Here is a 17,464-nt window from a genome sequence, read left to right on the forward strand (position 1 = left end):
TATAAATTCTAGAAGAATCCAAAAGAAACTTGATGGTGATTACCTTTGGGGGTGGGACTGAGGGTGTCTGGGAAGACAGAGAAATTCACTTTTCATATAGTCTGATGTCTTTTTGAAAGAAAATTTCTTGGTATGTGTCATGGATTGAATTGTGTTCCCCTAAAAATATGTGCAACTTGGCTAGGCTATGATTCTCAGTGGTTTGGTAATTATGTAATGATGTAATTTCACATGTATGTAATAATCATCCCCCATGATGTGCTCAACTAATCAGTTCTAAGGGGATTAGTGTAGGATACAACATCCTTACTCAGGTCATAGCCCTGATCCAAAGGGTATTTCTGTGGGGTGTAGCCTGCATCACCTTTAATCTTACAATAGATAAAAGGAGAGAGATGGGAGCAGAGAAAGAGGGACCTGAGAACCACGAAAAAGAAGAGTCAGGAGTAAAGTGGATCCTTTGGATCCAGGGTCCCAGAGCTCAGAACCTCCTAGACCCAGGAGAAGACTGGTAGCAAGACACATGGAGATCTCTAAGGGATGCTGGGCCCACAGATGTTGAACAAAGACAAGGACTTTACCCCAGAGTTGGCAGAGAGAGAAAGCCTTCCCCTAAAGCTGGTGCCCTGAAATTGGACTTCTAGCCTCCTAAACTGTGAGAGAATAAAATTGTTTGTTAAACCACCCATTTGTGGTATTTCTGTTACAGCGGCACTAGATAACTATGATACCATATATATGTCATTTACAAGATTTAAAATTTGCCTAAAGAATTAAGCAGAACTATACCCATTTAAAGGACCCCTGGTGGCACAATGCTTAAGCACTCAGCTTCTAACCAAAAGGTCAGTGGTTTGAATCCATCAGCTACTCCACAAGAGAAAAATGAGGCAGTCTGCATCCGTCAAGATTTATAGCCTTGAGAATCCTATGGGGCAGTTCTACTCTGTCTTATAGAGACACTATGAGTTGGAATCAACTCGACAGCATTGGAATTTTGGTACTCATTTAAATTTTTCATTCCATTATGCTTTTTAAACCTCTGCCACCTGCTACTTGATAATGAGTATCAATGGAAAAACGTGGCAACAGCTGTTCACATATTGTTGGGCAGTTTGTATATTCATGGGCATACATTTGTTTGTGGCTGTGATTAGAAAACAGACATATAATTTGATTCTCTTTGCAGCTAGCAAAAAATGATTCCTAGTTAACAGGATGGATGTAAGTTTAGCCAGTCCCATTGCCCTGGGAGGCTTACACCTGAGCCTGTTTAAGGCACAGCCCCTCCCCCCCAGGTGTAGAGTGGTCCAGCTCAGAGAGCCTGGTATGAGAAAACTAACCTGGGACCATTACTCCTTTAGACCTGAAGATCTCCAGTGATCTGTGTAAAAGTTTGAGGAGCCTCTAGAGACATCCTTAGGTCTAGGCTATGGGTAAGAGGAAGAAGAAGATGGAAAAGGAGGAAAAAAGGATGGGAAAGAAGTCTAGCAATATCTATGGAGTTCCTGAGTGAGGCAAATGGTTAACCTTACTGCTAACAAAAAACCTGAAGGTTCTAGCTCACCCAGAGGTGCCTTGGTGGATAAAGTCCTGGCAATCTACTTCCAAAAAATCAGCTGCTGGAAACCTTATGCACAGCCTGACCAAAGTAAAAAATGCCACTAAAAAGTGATAAGAGAAAAGGATGTTTTTGCTAACGAATATGACCTAATTTGGCAACAACACCAACAATCGAAGAATAAGCATGTCTTCATGGATAGGCATATATGTGTATGAGTAGATAACAGATGAGCACATATGTGCACAAATAAAAGTATATATGTATGTACAGGTATGTGTGTGCACCCACTTATATTCATAGAGGACACAGTTACAGATACTCTTAGACATAATACTGTGTGAGAATGGTTTTCTGGGTTTGATGGCTTAGGACCTTAGTCTTATGGGACAACTCAGTCAACTGCCATCACAAAGTTCATGTTCTGCATCCTGATGTGGTGAGCAGCATCTGGGGTTTAAAAGCTTGCGAGCCATCTAAGATACAAATAGTGCTCTCTGTCAAGAGCAAAAGAGACCCAGAGAAACCAAAGTCTCGGAGAAAAAACTAGTTTCCAGGGCTAATGGCATACACAAGCCACAGCCTCATCTACCCTGTGACCAGAAGAGCTAGATGGTGCCTGGCTACAATGACCAACTGTTCTGATAAAGGGCACAATAGATGGTCTCTGATAGAAAGGAGAAAAAAAAATACAGTACAGAACTCAAATTTTTAAAAAGTTTGGACTAGAGGACTCCCTGAGACTATCGCCTTGAGATACTCTTTAAACTTTGAACCAAAAGTATCCCCTGAGGTCACCTTTTAGCAAAATAACAGATTGACACAGAAAATAAAGGATAATACCCATAAGCCAGTACTACATTTAAAAGACATCTATATGAAACCAAAAGGTCAACAATTACTCTAAAGCAAGATGAGAAGACAAGGGAGGCAGGGAAACTAGAGCACTGGAAACAGAATAACCAGAATGCAATTAAAGAGAAGGTTGACACATTATGAAAAATGTAATTAATGTCACTGAGGGAGTTGTATAGGAATTGTCAAATGGGAACCTAACTGCTGTGTGAACTTTCACTGAAAACATACTATTATTTAAAACAAAACAAAACAAAAAAACACTATGGAGCACAGTTCTGTCTGACACACAAGTTGTCACAGAGGTTAGAGTCAACTCAACAGCAGCTGGTAGAATGCTCCACCTACAACCATTTCAGGTTTTGTCCTCTGCCACTGGGAGTCAGGAGTCAGATTTGTTTTCAATGGCTGGAATGCAGAGCCCAGGCCCTGTATTTTCAGTATTGAGTTGGTTCTTGCAGCCAGACTCTTGCCCACTAGGAATTTTTGGTCAGGAAGAGACTGGGACAAGGAAGGGTCTCAGTAACATAAGCCTGACCTAGTCCACCAGGAGGACACCTGACCTTTCAAATCTGCTGCCTCCCATGCAGGCAGCCCCACCTGCCTTACCTCCGCCAGGGCTGAAGGGACTCTCTTCTGTTTCTTGAAGGTTGAAGGACTGATGCTGTGGAAGACAGATGAGAAGGCACTGCTCGAGAAGCGGGGTGAGGACAGGGGGAAGCTCATGCTCACAGGTCGCTCTATAACCAAAAGAAGTGGTGAGGGAGGAGGTAAGCATATACACCTAAGATCAGCACTCCCTGCGCCACCCAAGATCTGAAACAGCCTAACTAAGGGGATAAGTGTGACTGGACAGATGGTACCCTCCTTTCTCCTCATACAGGCAAATGCAATGGGGGTGAGGGTGGAAAGGCTTTCTCAGGGTCCTGAGTCTCTTCTTCTCCAGGTCTCAGAGCACTAAAAGGCATGAGGCTGGGCCTAGGCCATTTTTTCTGCTGCCTTCTCAGAGTCAATGATAAGCTTGCTCTCCTCCATCCTGGCCTTGCTTGGGCAAAGCCAGACTCTTAAGCACAATCTCTGAAGGGCCTGCTTGGCTTCCCATCACTGCACCATGAAACACTTGGCTATCAGTCTCAGCAACCTTGGTCCCCAAAAGGGGACCACAGAACACAGGCCCACAGGACCCTTAAAAAAAGGGGGTCCTAGCAGCTCTGGTGTCATAGTAGATAAGACATTTGGCTGCTAACCAGAAGGTCAGTTGTTTAAACTCATCAGCTGCTCTGTGGAAGGAAGATAGGGCAACCTACTTCCGTGAAGATTTACCGCCTTGGATACCCAACGGGGGTCGTCACTATGAGTCGGAATCGACTTGACAGCAGTGAGGTTTTTTTGTTTTTTCTGTTTATGAGCGCTGTTGGCATAGTGGTTAATGTGCTCAGCTGCCAACCAAAAAGTAAGGTTTGAACCCACCAGCCACTCTGCAGCAAAAAGATGTGGCAATCTGCTTCTGTAAAGATTTACAGCCTTGGGAGCCCTATGAGGCAGTTCTACTCTGCCCTACAGGGTCGCTATAAGTCGGAATCAACTCAACAGCAGTGAGTTTGGTTTGGTTTCTGTTTTATGGTAAAGTAAGACTAAGAAGGAAGGTTGGGCAATCTACTTTCATAGTGATACTGCCTCAGAAACCCAAGGAGGGGTCGCTATGAGTCGGGTCCGACTCCACGGCAACGGTTGCCTTGTTGGTTGTAAGACTAGGAAGGTCTTATGATCTACTTCTGAAAATGAGCCAATAAAAATCCTATGGATCACCACAGAGCATTGTTTGACACAGGGCTGAGAGATGAGCCTTTAGGTTGAAGGCCCTCAGAATACACATGACCACAAAACTAGACTTGAGAAGAGCAACGATCGGAAAGATGGTGCAGGACTGGCCATGTTTCATTATGTTGTACATGGGTTGTCATGAGTTGGAGGGGACTGAATGGCAACTAACATCACCATGGGAAAGCAAATTTGAGAACCACTGCAGGGCATCCCAAACGTACATGACCACAGAACCTTTTTTCTGGGAACACCTATCAGTTTTCCATGGAAACCACATTTTGGGAATTAGTGCCATAGCCTAACTTGAAACTATTGTGTTCCTTCTTCCACAGTTTTTTTTTTTTCCTGAACCTCCACAGGGTGAATAACTTTCTCTCAAGGAAAGGGGTTTCAGGCGTGCAGTTACCTCTCATCAGGCCCGGAATGTCGCCACCTCTCTTCTTCAGCTTCCCATAGCAGCCATCGCAGACCTTGGCCATCCGGTCCTTGAGGTACTTCAGAGGGTACTTGTTTCGCGAACAGTTGCGGCACACGATCTACAGGCCCAGTCGGGAATACCTGTCTGAGTGGTCTTCACCCTTCCTTTGCTGCCCCACCCCCACCTCCTCCAGAGAGCACTCTGGGAGATGCTGCTCACTTGTGCAAGCTCAAGCTTGTTTATCCAGTCAGCCTGTGTACCTAACTGTGACAATGTATCTTTTTCTCTAAAGACAGTAACCAAGTGTAATATTTTCTTTGGCTGGATGGTGGTAAAAATGATTAACATGCTAGGCTGCTAACTGAAAGGTTGGAGGTTCAAGTCCACTCAGGCACATTAGAAGAGAAGCCTAAGGATCTACTTCTGAAAAATCAGCCATTACACACCCTGTGGAGTACAGTTCTACCCTAAGACTATGGGGTACCCATGAGTCAGAGATGACTTGATGGTAACTTTTTTTTTTCTTTGGAGGGTATGATGGTATGGTGGAATGGGACGGATTTGGAGCTCTGGTCTAAGGACCTCAGTAAGATGGAAATAATCACCCCTCCTCTCAGGGCTCTGTGCCTGACACTCAGTACCTGACGGTCAGCCCGACTCTCTAGCTGGGCAGGGATATTCATCCTGCCCCTGCCCCAGCCCAGGCACATACTTCCTCAACAGGGGACCTACCTTGCCGCAGGCATGGCAGTGATGGCGCCTCAGTGTAAGGGAGAAGTCGCAGCCACAGTTCATGCACATCATCACGTGTGTGACAGGCACCAGGGTGGGGGGTCTCTCGCCCAGGCTCACTCCCAGTCGCTCCCGCATCTGGAGCGACAGAATCATTGGGCCAGCAGTATAGTCAGACCCTCTGGATGGGCAGCCCAAGTGAGCCTCACCCCTGAGCCTGTTTGTTTCTTTGTACACAGTACATATATATATGTGGGTAGGGCAGCTTCTGATTTTAAAACAGTCCCTGTATAATGTCCCAGGATGCTAACCTGGGGTTAGATACAGAGCTTGACTGAATTTGTAAGTGGGGGTGCAGTGTTCCTGGATTGTACTGGGATTACCTGAGGGGTGGGGTAAGGGCAAGGGGGAGAGGGAGAGGGAATGGAGAGGAGGACCAAGTACCCTCATGAAAGGGGCTTCAGGTCCACTTGGGTAGGATGGCTCAATCCAGGTGCCCCGCCCAGGAAACCCAAGTTCTTAGGCTGGTTGGGGGCTCATGTCCACCACTCACCTCCACGCTGTGATGGAATGCAGCCAGGGCCTGTGCCTTGTAGTCCTCAGGAAGGGCCCTGCTTAGACAGCTGTACCACTCATCCCTCTCTGCACAGGAGCTGTGGGTACCAACTGGTGTGAGAAGTGGCATGTGCAGGGCTCTGATCCCCACCAGCATGCTCCTCAGTGGACTACTGAAGCCCTTGATGCCCCGTCCCAAATCCGAGCCTTTCACGTGCCTGAAATCAAAGCACCAGGGCATCTGCCAGACAGACCTTGGCTTGATCTTGGCTCCTCCATTTATGAACAAAAGGTCATGGGCCAGTGGTTAATTCTCTGGGCCTGCTTATGCACCTATAACATGGGAGCAACAGCAGCCTCCCTAACTCCCTGGCTGGTTGTGAGGATGAGATAGGGGTGGTGGGTAAATGGCAAAGCACCCTGCAGAAGCAAGGACATCATGAAGGTTCAGAGGGCTCTCCAGACCCGCAGAGTCCCAGGAAATGTGGAAACCCCACTCCAGGGGTGCTATCAGCTGCCCATTAATAGGGACAGGCTGGCAGGAGACAGAGGTCTGGTCACAAGAGGAGGGACAAAGGTGGATCAGGGCTGGTGAAGCTATCTCCCTCATCCTCATTTTCCCACATAACTTCCCAGACATTCACTCATCCAACAAACAGGCTTTCCAAGTACCCCCTCCTCCTCCTCTTTTGCGTGAGTGGTGAGTGAGCTGCCCTGGACATGTGGTGGGGTCTGCTAAGTGCACAGGCTGGCAGCTGGATGAGAATTCTCAGAGTGTCCACCAGGTGTCGCCTCCACTCTTCACATAAGTGTGCAGCCTGATCCAGGCCACCTTGGAGGAACAAGGGACTAGTCTGACTGGTGAGAAAGGTGGTTAGGTTTGGTAAATCTTCTTCCTTGTGGTCAGCAAAGACCAAACTGGCTTGTTGGGCAACCAGATGCCATGGTGTTAAATGGAGCTATCTGGGTACCAATGTCCCCTATGAGCTGTATTGTGAGGGTTCTGGGCTAGCAAGAAGGTGATGGGCCTATCTGATTGGCTCCTAGAGGCCACTGGCCAGAGGGCAGTGTCCCTGCCTGGAGGATATGGACAGCCTCACTTGAAGGGTGGAGTGTGGCCAGTTACCACCCTAATAGCTGGGCAAACACAAACTATATCCTGGGCCTCCTCATGCCCCTGATTTTACCAAGAGGTCAAGGAAAGGCCATGGAGCCCAGCCCAGGAAGCCCCTCCTCCAGATTCCCAATACACCTTCTATCTCCTGGGGAAGGAGATCACAGTGGATGAGAACCCTGAGCCACAACCCTGGGGTCAGTCCCTAGTTCTGCTTCACACAGCTGTATGGACCCCTAACTGGGCCACAACCCCTGATCTAAGAAAGGGGCTATGATCTTGGCCTCCCAGGGTGGTGACAAGGATCAGAGAAGAGGCCGTTTGCTCAGCACCATGAGTACCATTAAGTACATCACTGTCCCTAATCACAGTAAAACACAAAAGCCGGAACCTATGTAAGGTGGAAACCTGTCAAAGAAGGAAAATCTGCAAGACCTGGAAAAACGAAGCAGTCCTGCTGAGTTCTGGCTCTCATAGGATGCACTGTGTTATGGCAGTTATTATTCTGCATTACAGCCAGACTACAACTCTCCTATCATCCTGTGGCCTTCTACTGAGCAAAAACAAGGTCTTGATGTTTTGTGTTCTTAGCAAAGGACCTGACACCGAGGAGGTGCTAATAAATACTTAATGAACAGATGCACTGATGATAGTGGGTGTGAGACTGTGAGTGTTTGTGTGTCTTCTTTCATCCCAGAACCAGCACTTCATATAGAAGGACTTATCTTCCCACTAAGGACACCTCTGCTCACTCCACGGTCATACAATGGAACCCAGTCCCAAATCCCACTATGCCTGGCCCTGACCTAACAGCTGCCCCGTGAGGACCCACACCTCCCTGGTTTCTGAGCGTTCAAGAGGTCATCTTGCCCTGAAAGAGGGAACAGGGGAAGCTATAAATGAGCTGTGCAGGATCCCTGGGCAAGCTAAGGTCCTGGAGAAAATGCAGACACTTCTGGCAGAAGTCATCCCTGGGTTGTGCAAATGTTAATACGCTCAGCTGCTAACTGCAAGGTTGGTGGTTCAAGTCCACCAAGGCACCTTGGAAGGGAGGCTGGCAATCTAATTCCAAAAAATGACCCACTGAAAACCCTATAGAGCATAGTTCTACTCTAATGCATATATAGGGTTGCATGAGCCAGAGGCAGCTTGATACAACAGGCTTCCTTTTTTTTTTTTTTTTTTCTTTTTCACCTAAATAAGAAGGCCACATTTTCTTCTTTTCCCACCCTCAACCTGGAAAGATAAATGAAGAATGTTCACTCATTTTTTTTTTTCAGATTGCCATAAAGACCCAGAAATCCAACAGAGAGAGACTGTTGATAACGCTGTTGTTGTTACGTGCCTTCGAGTCCCACCGATTCATAGCGACTCCTCTTTTGGTTTCCGAGGTGGTAACATTATGGAAGTAGATTGCTCAACCTTCCTTCCAAGGAGTGGCTGGTGGGTTTGAACCGCCAGCCTTCTGGTTAGCAGTCAAGTGCCTTAGGCACGATGTTACCAGAGCTCCCTTTGATAACGTTAGATACTGTTATTACATATTTCAACAATAGGCTCTAGAAGACCCTGAGGTGATACACAGAATTTTACATGTATGCATTTTTTTCTGCAGAAAGAAACCATAGTTCTGTCAGATTCTCTAAGGAGTCTGTGACCCAAAAGTGGTTAAGAACCTCTGAAGAAGAAAACTCTGATCCCAAAGGATACCAAAATAAAGATGATGACTTAACTAGCATTTATTATTCCAGACTCTTTTACCTTTAAATTTTGCCACTTTATGTCCTAGGCCCTCCCACCTCCCTGTACCTTGCAGACAGGGTCAGGCAGGACTCGGCAGTCTCAATCCTTACAGCATAGGGCACTTTCTCCATTACAGGGCGGCTGACCTGGAAACCAACAGCAGCCCCATCAGGGTGGGGAGGAAAGGGTGTCCACAGACGATTCTTCTCCTGGAGTCACTTCCCCTCTCTGAGCTGAATTTCATTGTCTATAAAGAGTAAACCTTTCTCTGATGGCAGATGTGTGGGTGGGCCCTGGCTGCTGCTGATGTGACCTTTGGCCACCTGCACCAGTCCCAGGAAGACCATCAAGTGGTTACTATCAAAGGCCAGCCTCAGCAGCCTCTGGTTGCACAGGTCTGCTGGACATGTGAGCGCACTCAATGACCATTATCTCCACAGCCTTCTTTAAAGGCTCCTCAGTGTAACTTTTGGTTCCATGGAAAAGAGCCTACAGGAGTGACAGAGACCACAAAATGCCTCCTACAGCTCTCCTCACCATCCCTACCCCAGCCCTTGGAAATGATACCTACTCACTGATCCTTTCTCCCACCTCAGTGCTTCCCTCTGACCCCATCTCCACCCTGTGCCAAAATTAATGTCCTCAAACCTCATTAACCCTTGAGCATACTTATTACACAATGAAATGCCATGTCTCCCTGACTAGGATGACTCTTACAAGAAAAACAGAAAATGAATGTTGGCAAGGATATGGAGACATTGGAACCCTCATCCATTGCTGCTGGGAATGTAAAATGGTGCACCTACTGTGGAAAATAATTTGGCAATTACTCAAAAAGTTAAACAAATGACCCAGTAAGTCCACCATTAGGTATATATCCAAGAGACTGAAAACAAGGACTCAATAGATACTTGTTCTCCAATGTTCAGTATTCACAATAGCTAAAACAACTGTCTATCAACAGAGAAATGGATAAACAAAATGTGGTAGATACATACAATGGAGCATTACTCAGCCATAAACACAAATGAAGTCCTGAGACATGCTACAATATGGCTAAACCTTGAAAACGTTATGGTGAGTTGAAATGAGTCTATCACAAAAGAACAAACCATTGTATGACTCCACTGATATGACATATCTAGAAGAGGTAAATTCATAGATAGAAAGTAGATGTCATGGATTGAATTGTGTTCCCCAAAATATGTATCAACCTGGCTGGACACATGATTCTCATTGGTAGTTATGTAATCAAGTAAGTTGGCCCTTAAGTAATAATGTAATCATCCCCATGATATGATCAGCCAGGTTGTAAGAGGATTAGGATGAGATGTAATATCCTTACTCAGGTCACGGCCCTGATCTAACGGGAGTTATAACCTTTCATTGTACAAGGATAAAAGGAGAGAGCAGTGAGCAAAGAAGGAGGGACCCGACTACTACCAAGAAGGAAGAGCTGGGAGTGGATTGTGTCCATTGGACTTGGGGTCCCTGTGCTGAGAAACTCCCAGACTCGGGACGATTGATGACAAGGTTCCCTCAAAGTCGACAGAGAAAGCCTCCCCTTGAAGCTTGTGCCTTGAATGCAGAGTTCTAGCCTCCTAAACTGTGAGAGAATTCCTGTTTGTCTGCTTTTGGTATTTCTGTTAATAGTAGCAGTAGATAACAAATACAGTAGATTACAAGTAATCAGGGGCTATGGATAAGAGGAATGGGTAGTTATGACTTAATGGGTACGAAGTATCTGGGGTAATGAAAAGTTTTAGAAATAGCGGTGAAGATTTTACAACACTGTGGATGTAATTAATGTCACTGAATTGTACACTTAAAAGGGTTATAATAGCAAATTTTATGCTATATATTTTACCACTATAATTTTTCATTTGCAGTTACAAAGAATCCCCATTAGCTCCTAACCATTCTTGTCCTCAGGACAAAGTTGCTCTGAGCTAGGCCCCACATGACCAGGCCCCTTCCTGTCTCTCTGGCCTCCCCACAAGACTTTCAGTCAAGCTGGCAACTCTCCTGCATTTGTTCAAGAAATACTGACCAAACCCCTGCTTATTTCCTACCTCTAAGTCTTTCCTCAGGCATTTTCCCCTTCCTAGCATGCCCTTCCCTCTTGCCTATTTGTTCAAATATAATCCACTCTAAGGGACTTAGCTCCCCTTCTCTTAGGAAGCTCCCCTTCTCCCTTTCACCTTCTCCTCTCCTTGGACTATCTCTAGCATAAACCCACTGTAATCCACAATTTAACACTGTTTCCTCAAGGTCTCTGCACAGCTGCTCTGTGTGCTCTTAGAGGCAGGACTCCTCCCCAAGGCTCTTCTCCTTGCATCCCCTCCTCTTTGGGTACCCTCCTCCCCCACTGGGATTCCCTGTTCCCCAGGATCTCCTCCTCTCCCGAGGTCTCCTCTCCATCCCATCCTGGAGTGCCTAGCACCAGGCACTACCTTCATGCTTGCCACCGCCAATGTGTTCTTCAGCCGGTACTTGCCATCCTTCTGGGGGTAAGTGTAGAGGAGCACATCACTCATCTGGGGAGAGGGAAAACCATGTCAGAGGGTTCTTGGTCCCAGAAGGCTGCACTGGGTTTCTATTCATGGAGGAGTCTCTGGGCCTTGGGGTGCAAAGGCATCTTGCATCTCCCAGTGACCCCCATAGAGTTCTATGTAAACTGTATGCAAATGAACAGGCAGGCCAGACAAGAGGAAACTTAGAACTCTCTCCCGCTCCTAATGACAGCAGCTACCCCACATCGAACAGTACGCTGTGTTAAAATAGGAGCCCCTTCCCCGTAATTCCACACCTAGGAATAAATGCTCATGCCCACAGACAGTCATGTAAAGAGTGTTCACAGCAGCTTTATTCCTCTCTCCTCTCCCCAAACTAGCAACAACTCAGATGTCTATCAACAGGTACAAGAATAACCAAACTGTGGTACATTCACACAATGGAACATTACTCAGCAATCTAAAGGAACAAACTGCAGATACAACAACTCTCCTTAGGAGAGAGTTTGTGCTTAGCTCCAAGGTGTAAAGTCTGAAGGAAAGTGTCACCCTCAGAGTGGCACAAGGGCTGTCTATCCTAACCATGGTCTTTTCCAGCTGTATGGCTGTGGATAAGCCCTTTCCCTGCTCTGAATCTTAGCTTCTTCACTTGAGAAATGGGGAAGCACCACCGTCCTCACCTGATGACAGATACGAAGAGAGTGGCCAACACCCAGGAGACCCTCTGAGAATAGCAGCCCACATAAGCCAGGAGTGTATGAATGACTGAGCAGTGCCTGAGCCAGAGGAAGAAGTCAGGATTGACAATTCCCACCCTTCCTATCTCCCAACAGTATGCTCAGAGGACAGAGGCATGAGTCCTCCCAGCACCAGCTCTTTTGGGAGCCCCAGGGTCGCAGGCATAGCAGTGGGAGACCTGGGCTCCAGCTTGGCCTGGACAATGACCTGCCAAGTGGCTTCAAGCAGTTCCTTCCTCTCTCTGGGAGATACTGTCTTTAATGGGGTTGGATTAGACCAAGGGTTGGCAGACATTTTCTGTAAAGGGGCAGAGAGCAGATATTTTCAGCTTTCTGGGTCATCTATTGCAGTCCTCAGCTCTGCCACAGTAGCAGGCAAGTAGCCCCAGAGGACAGGTAAAAAAGCAGGTGTGACTGGGCTAGAGGCGTCCTCAAAGCCCCCTCCTCCTACTCTGCCCTACTCATAATGACACAGCTACCTTACGTTGGACATGTCTTACTTTGTGCCAGACATGAATGATCTCAATTAATTCCCCCAGTAATCTTATCCAGCAGGCACTATCATCATCCCCACTTCACAGAGGGAGGAACTGGGCTAGGCAACTTGCTCAAGGTCACCAAGCTAGTAGGTAGTGGAGCCAGGGTTCTAAATTAGTGAGTGTGTCTCTCCTACAGGAGAGCATTGTGGAGTTGAGGGGAAGTGTCTTGCAGTGAATCCTGGCCCTTAACTGGGGACACTGATCCAAGTTGGTCATAGAGCCTTGCTCATGAACACCTCTCACCCTTGGAAACCATGTAACTCGCCAGTGCAGTCCCAGCCTTTCTGGGGCTGCCCTCAGGCACATGCTGCCTAAGGTTTTATTTGTGGTTCAGGACCCTGCTCTGTCCTAATTGTGGGCTGTTGGTGGCTCTCATGCTTACTTCAAAGTGTGTGCTTACAACTCTGTTCTGGGTGAAGGAGGATTTCTTCATGGAGAGGTAAGGGGCTTCCCACAATCATGAGCTGCAGAGGGCAGCCTGCTTACCAGGTCTGGCCAGAGAAGTATTGGGGATATGGTGAGCTGCTTCCTTTCCATGTTGTTGTTATTGTTATGTGCCATGGAGTTGGACCCGACTCATAGCGACCCCTCCTTGGGTTTCCGAGGCAGTATCACTACAGAAGTAGATTGCCCAACCTTCCTTCCTTCTGGTTACACTGGTACACTGGGGGCAGATGCCCTGACCTTGTTCTGCAACTATGGCTATTTTGTGAAACTGGCACCTCAGGGGGAAGACAGATTCTTCCTCAAGTGTATTCATCATGGTGCTTCCTGGTTCCAGAACCTAGCTGTCCATCCTTCTCCCATCTATCCCTCTACCCACTATTTATACTTACTCCTGACAGGTCTTATGCTGGGACAGAGAGGAGACCCAGGTTCTGACCTGGGAAGCTTGTGGCACAATAACAGCAGGGAATCACAGAGATGTAGGCTGCCATGATAGTGGAAGGAATGCCAAGATGGAGGGCCATACTGGCATGGGGGAGGGAAGGCAGGCAGGCTGCAAGTAAGAGGTGGCATGTGAGCATCTCAGAGCAGCTGGGATGTAGAGTTCTGGGCAGACAGGCAGAAGACGCCAGGTGAGGAGAGACGGGGAAGACTGAAAGCAACTCTGCTTAGCATTCAAGGTCCCTGCAAGAGGAACAGAGACAGGCTGAGTACAGCCAGATGGGGGACAGCTGGATGATGAAGCCTGTGCTGATCCACCATGCTCCACATGCTTCCCTTGTTTACAGGTGGAATCATTCCCCCTGTTTTAAAGAGAAGGGAAGGGACCTGCCTGTGGTTTCCCACTAGGGAATATCAGAGCTGGGACTTAAATGCAATCTGACTCCAAAGGCCTCACTCCTCATCCACGCCCTGGATGAGCTCCCCTTTTTTTCCTAGAGGAGAAGGGACTCAAGGGGACACAGACTCGATTCTGCAGGGCTGTGCAGAGGCAGGGAGGATGTTACTGATAAGCAGGTTCTGTGTGCTAGGCACACATGGCCTCTCATTTAATCCACATGGCCATACGTATTTCTACTTCCCCAGGAGGAAGTCTGAGGCTCAAACATGTTTGTGACTTGTCAGAGGGTTACTGAGGGATAAGCAATCAAGTCAGAAACCTAACCAGCTCAGTTTGGTTCATTACCATATACCAAAAGCCAAACTCACTGCCACTGAGTTGATTCCAGTGTATAGTGACACTACAGGACATAGGAGAACTGCCCCACAGGATTTCCAAGGCTGTAAATCTTTATGGAAGCAGACTGACTCATCTTTCTCCCATGGAATAGCTGGTGGGTTTGAACCACTGACCTTTTCATTAGCAGAGAATGCTTTTACCACTGCACCAACAGAGCTCCTCATTACATTTAAAAAAAAAAAAAAAAAAAACCTCACTGCCATCAAGTTGATTCTAACTCACAGAACCCCCCACTGGGTTTCCAAGGCTGTAAAGTAGATTGCGCCAGCTTCCTCCCACGGAGCAGCTGGGTTTCAACTGCTGACCTCCTGCTAGCAGCCAAATGCCTATCCACTATGCAACCAGAGCTCAGGAGATAGCTTTCTTCTCAACAGAGTTTTCAAATATTTAGTCCTCTAACTTGCAACAGGAGTTGCTGGGTAGAAATAGTTAACACGCTTGGTCACTAACTGAAAGGTGTGAGTCCACAGAGAGGAACCTCAGAAAACAGGCCTGGCTGGCAATCTACTTCTGAAAAATCAGCCTTGAAAACCCTAAGGAGTGCAGTTCTGCCCTGACACACGTGGGGTCACCATGAGTCAGAGATGACTTGATGACAACTCGTTAACACGGAACAAGGCTACTTTCCTCACTGGACTCCAACATGCACAACAGGCCAAGAACCAGTTCTATAAAACCAGCAGGCACCCTAGAATGTAAAAGATGAATAAGGAGTTACAGAATGGATGAATGTTACAACAGACTGATATATAAGCAGAGGTCAAAAAGCTACCCAGAGATGATGGAAAAGTTTTGGAAACATGTAGCAAAGATGATTGCAGAACGCTGGGAATCTAACTTAATGCCACTGAACTGTACACCTGAAAAATGAAAATGGAAAATTGCTCATGTTATCAGAAGGGACCATTCCTTGGAGAAGGATATCATGCTTAGTACACTGGAAGGTCAGCAAAAAAGGGGAAGACCCTCAATAAGATGGACTGACATGATGGCTGCAACGATGGGCTCAAGCATGGCAATGATTGTGTGAGGATGATGCAGGACCGGGCAGTGTTTCATTCTGTTGTACACAAGGATGGTATGAGTCAGAGCCTACTCAGTGGCAACTTAAAACAACAATGACAATTAAAAAAAAAACTTTGACAAAGGGATGCAAACATATTTGGGGAGCTTTAAGATCCTTCTGAGAACTCGTATCTGTGTTGTGCACTGCTTGGCCCTCTGATTCTTTTCTAAGGTCCTCCTGGGGGTCTCTAGTCTCCTCTCGTCTGTAGTTAAAGCTCCCCCTTGCACTGCAGCACCAGCCAGGCAGAGTGTGGGTCTCCTCATGAGAAGGGAGAGAGCTCTGTTGTGGGGACCAGAGGAAGAGGAGAGTAAATTTGGTTCACTTTGTTCTTCCTTCTGAGCAGAAGGGCCCATTGAGCTTGGGCCTCAGGAAAGAAGCTACTGAGGCCAGTGCACCAACGGGCAGCTGCAGACTCCCCCTTTCCAGCCAGGCTCAGGCCTTCTGAAGCTCCTGTGAATGGTGAGCTACTCAGCACCATCAGCCCTCTCTGAAATTCAGCCCTCATGGCTGAGACTGGACTTATGAGTGCAAGAGTCCAACCATCTGTGGCCAAAGATTTCAGAAATTCATAGTAGTCCTCCATGCTTACCTCACCTCTATACTTGTTCCTTCTACCTGAAATGCCCTTCCTTTATGCACCTGACAAACTCCTATCCTCTTCCTTCAGAGCTTAGCTCAGGTATCATTTTTCTCCAGGGAACACATAAAACACTTGGCATACCGTGTTGTTGTTGTTAGGTGCCTATGAGTCAGCCCCTCGCAGCCACCTCATTTACCGCGGCATGAAATGCTGCCTTGTCCTGCACCATCCCCACGATCAGTTGTAGATTGAACTGTTAAGATCCAGAGGGTTTTCCTTGGTTGGTTTTCCAAAGTAGATTGCCAGGCCTTTCTACCTAGTCTGTTTCAGTCTGGAAGCTCTGCTGAAACCTGATCAGCATCATAGCGACATGCAAGCCTCCACAGATAGCTGGGTAGTGGCTGCACTTGAGGTGTGTAATTAGGGAACTGAACTGGATCTCCTGCACAGAACACAAGAGTTCTACCACTAACCTCTACCACTGCTTCCTAGCATAGTGCATAGCACCCAGTCAACACTCAACAAACATCAGCAGCTGATGTTACTATTATTCACCTTCTTTTCATTCTGACTGTCCTTGGTCCTCTCTGTTTACATGGCTCCCAGAGATTCCCTCTATAGCATCCTTGTGACTTTATATTTACAATAGTCTGTTTCATTGTTTCTCTCTCCCGTTAGACTATAAAGGATGAGATCAGGGAATGTGACTTTGTCTCTTTGTTTCCAGGATGTTAGAGGCCGACATTACCAATAATAACAAGCAATGACAACTACAAGTGAAAGAGTGGAGAGAAAAATTATATTCAGCGGAAAGAAAAACTTATAAAGCACAGCAACTTGGGATCAGAGGTTTGAGGCAAAGAGCTTCTTCAAGCTTAGCAGTCACTATATATACATCATGGCCCAGACAGTCCCTGGTGTTCAAGGTCCTGGTTGTAAACCATCAAAAATGTTCAGTTACATTCAGTCTCCTATGCAGTGGAAAAAGTGCTGGGCTGGGGTCATAATCCTGGTCGTCTTCTGGGGCTCTGCCAACGACCTACTAGTGACTTGGCCAAGTCAGCTTCACTCTGTGGGCTTTGGTTTTCTCATGAGTTAAGGAAGGTGGTTGAACCAGACACCTATTCCCAGTTTAAGCATTTCCTGGTTTTTAGATGTTGATGGCAGAGACAGTTTAGCAACATTTCACTCAAAATCACAATCATTTAAATAGTAAATGAAAGTTTCATGGTTTCCAAAGGTTCAGCCCTTGGCTCATCCATCATTGTACCAAGTCTGGAAAGTATTTTAGTATCATCCTAAAGATTCTCTTCTGCTCTACTCTTCCCGCCCCTCCCAGCTGTCCCCGAGTGCTGGCCCTAGAAAGTTTCACAGAACTTGACAGCCCCAGGCCGTGGTACTTACCAAAAACAGGTGGCGGGGGCGTCTGTTTTTTCCTGTTACTTTCATCAGAGTCCCTTCCTTCAGAAATTCCTGCAGGGAGAGAAGCAGAGTTCGGTGACCAGGCTGACTCCCTGAGCTGTCCCAACGAAGTGTAGGAAAC

General features: G+C 46.9%; 1 protein-coding gene across 1 annotated transcript in view; it reads right to left on the bottom strand.

The window, feature by feature from the left end:
- Positions 1–17,464, bottom strand: part of FGD5 (FYVE, RhoGEF and PH domain containing 5) — a 261,856-nt gene that overhangs the window by 14,192 nt on the left and 230,200 nt on the right. The window contains exons 12-18 of the mRNA XM_007950612.1: positions 17,326–17,394; positions 11,253–11,336; positions 8,866–8,945; positions 5,944–6,043; positions 5,391–5,528; positions 4,647–4,776; positions 3,026–3,156 (exon numbers count right to left, since the gene is read on the bottom strand). Of these exons, the coding sequence (XP_007948803.1) occupies positions 3,026–3,156; positions 4,647–4,776; positions 5,391–5,528; positions 5,944–6,043; positions 8,866–8,945; positions 11,253–11,336; positions 17,326–17,394 (732 nt within the window). The remainder of the gene's footprint in view (positions 1–3,025; positions 3,157–4,646; positions 4,777–5,390; positions 5,529–5,943; positions 6,044–8,865; positions 8,946–11,252; positions 11,337–17,325; positions 17,395–17,464) is intronic.

This window comes from Orycteropus afer, unplaced genomic scaffold (genome assembly GCF_000298275.1).
Source record: "Orycteropus afer afer isolate SDZICR_OR568_19922 unplaced genomic scaffold, OryAfe1.0 scaffold00282, whole genome shotgun sequence".
NCBI classification, from domain to species: domain Eukaryota; kingdom Metazoa; phylum Chordata; class Mammalia; order Tubulidentata; family Orycteropodidae; genus Orycteropus; species Orycteropus afer.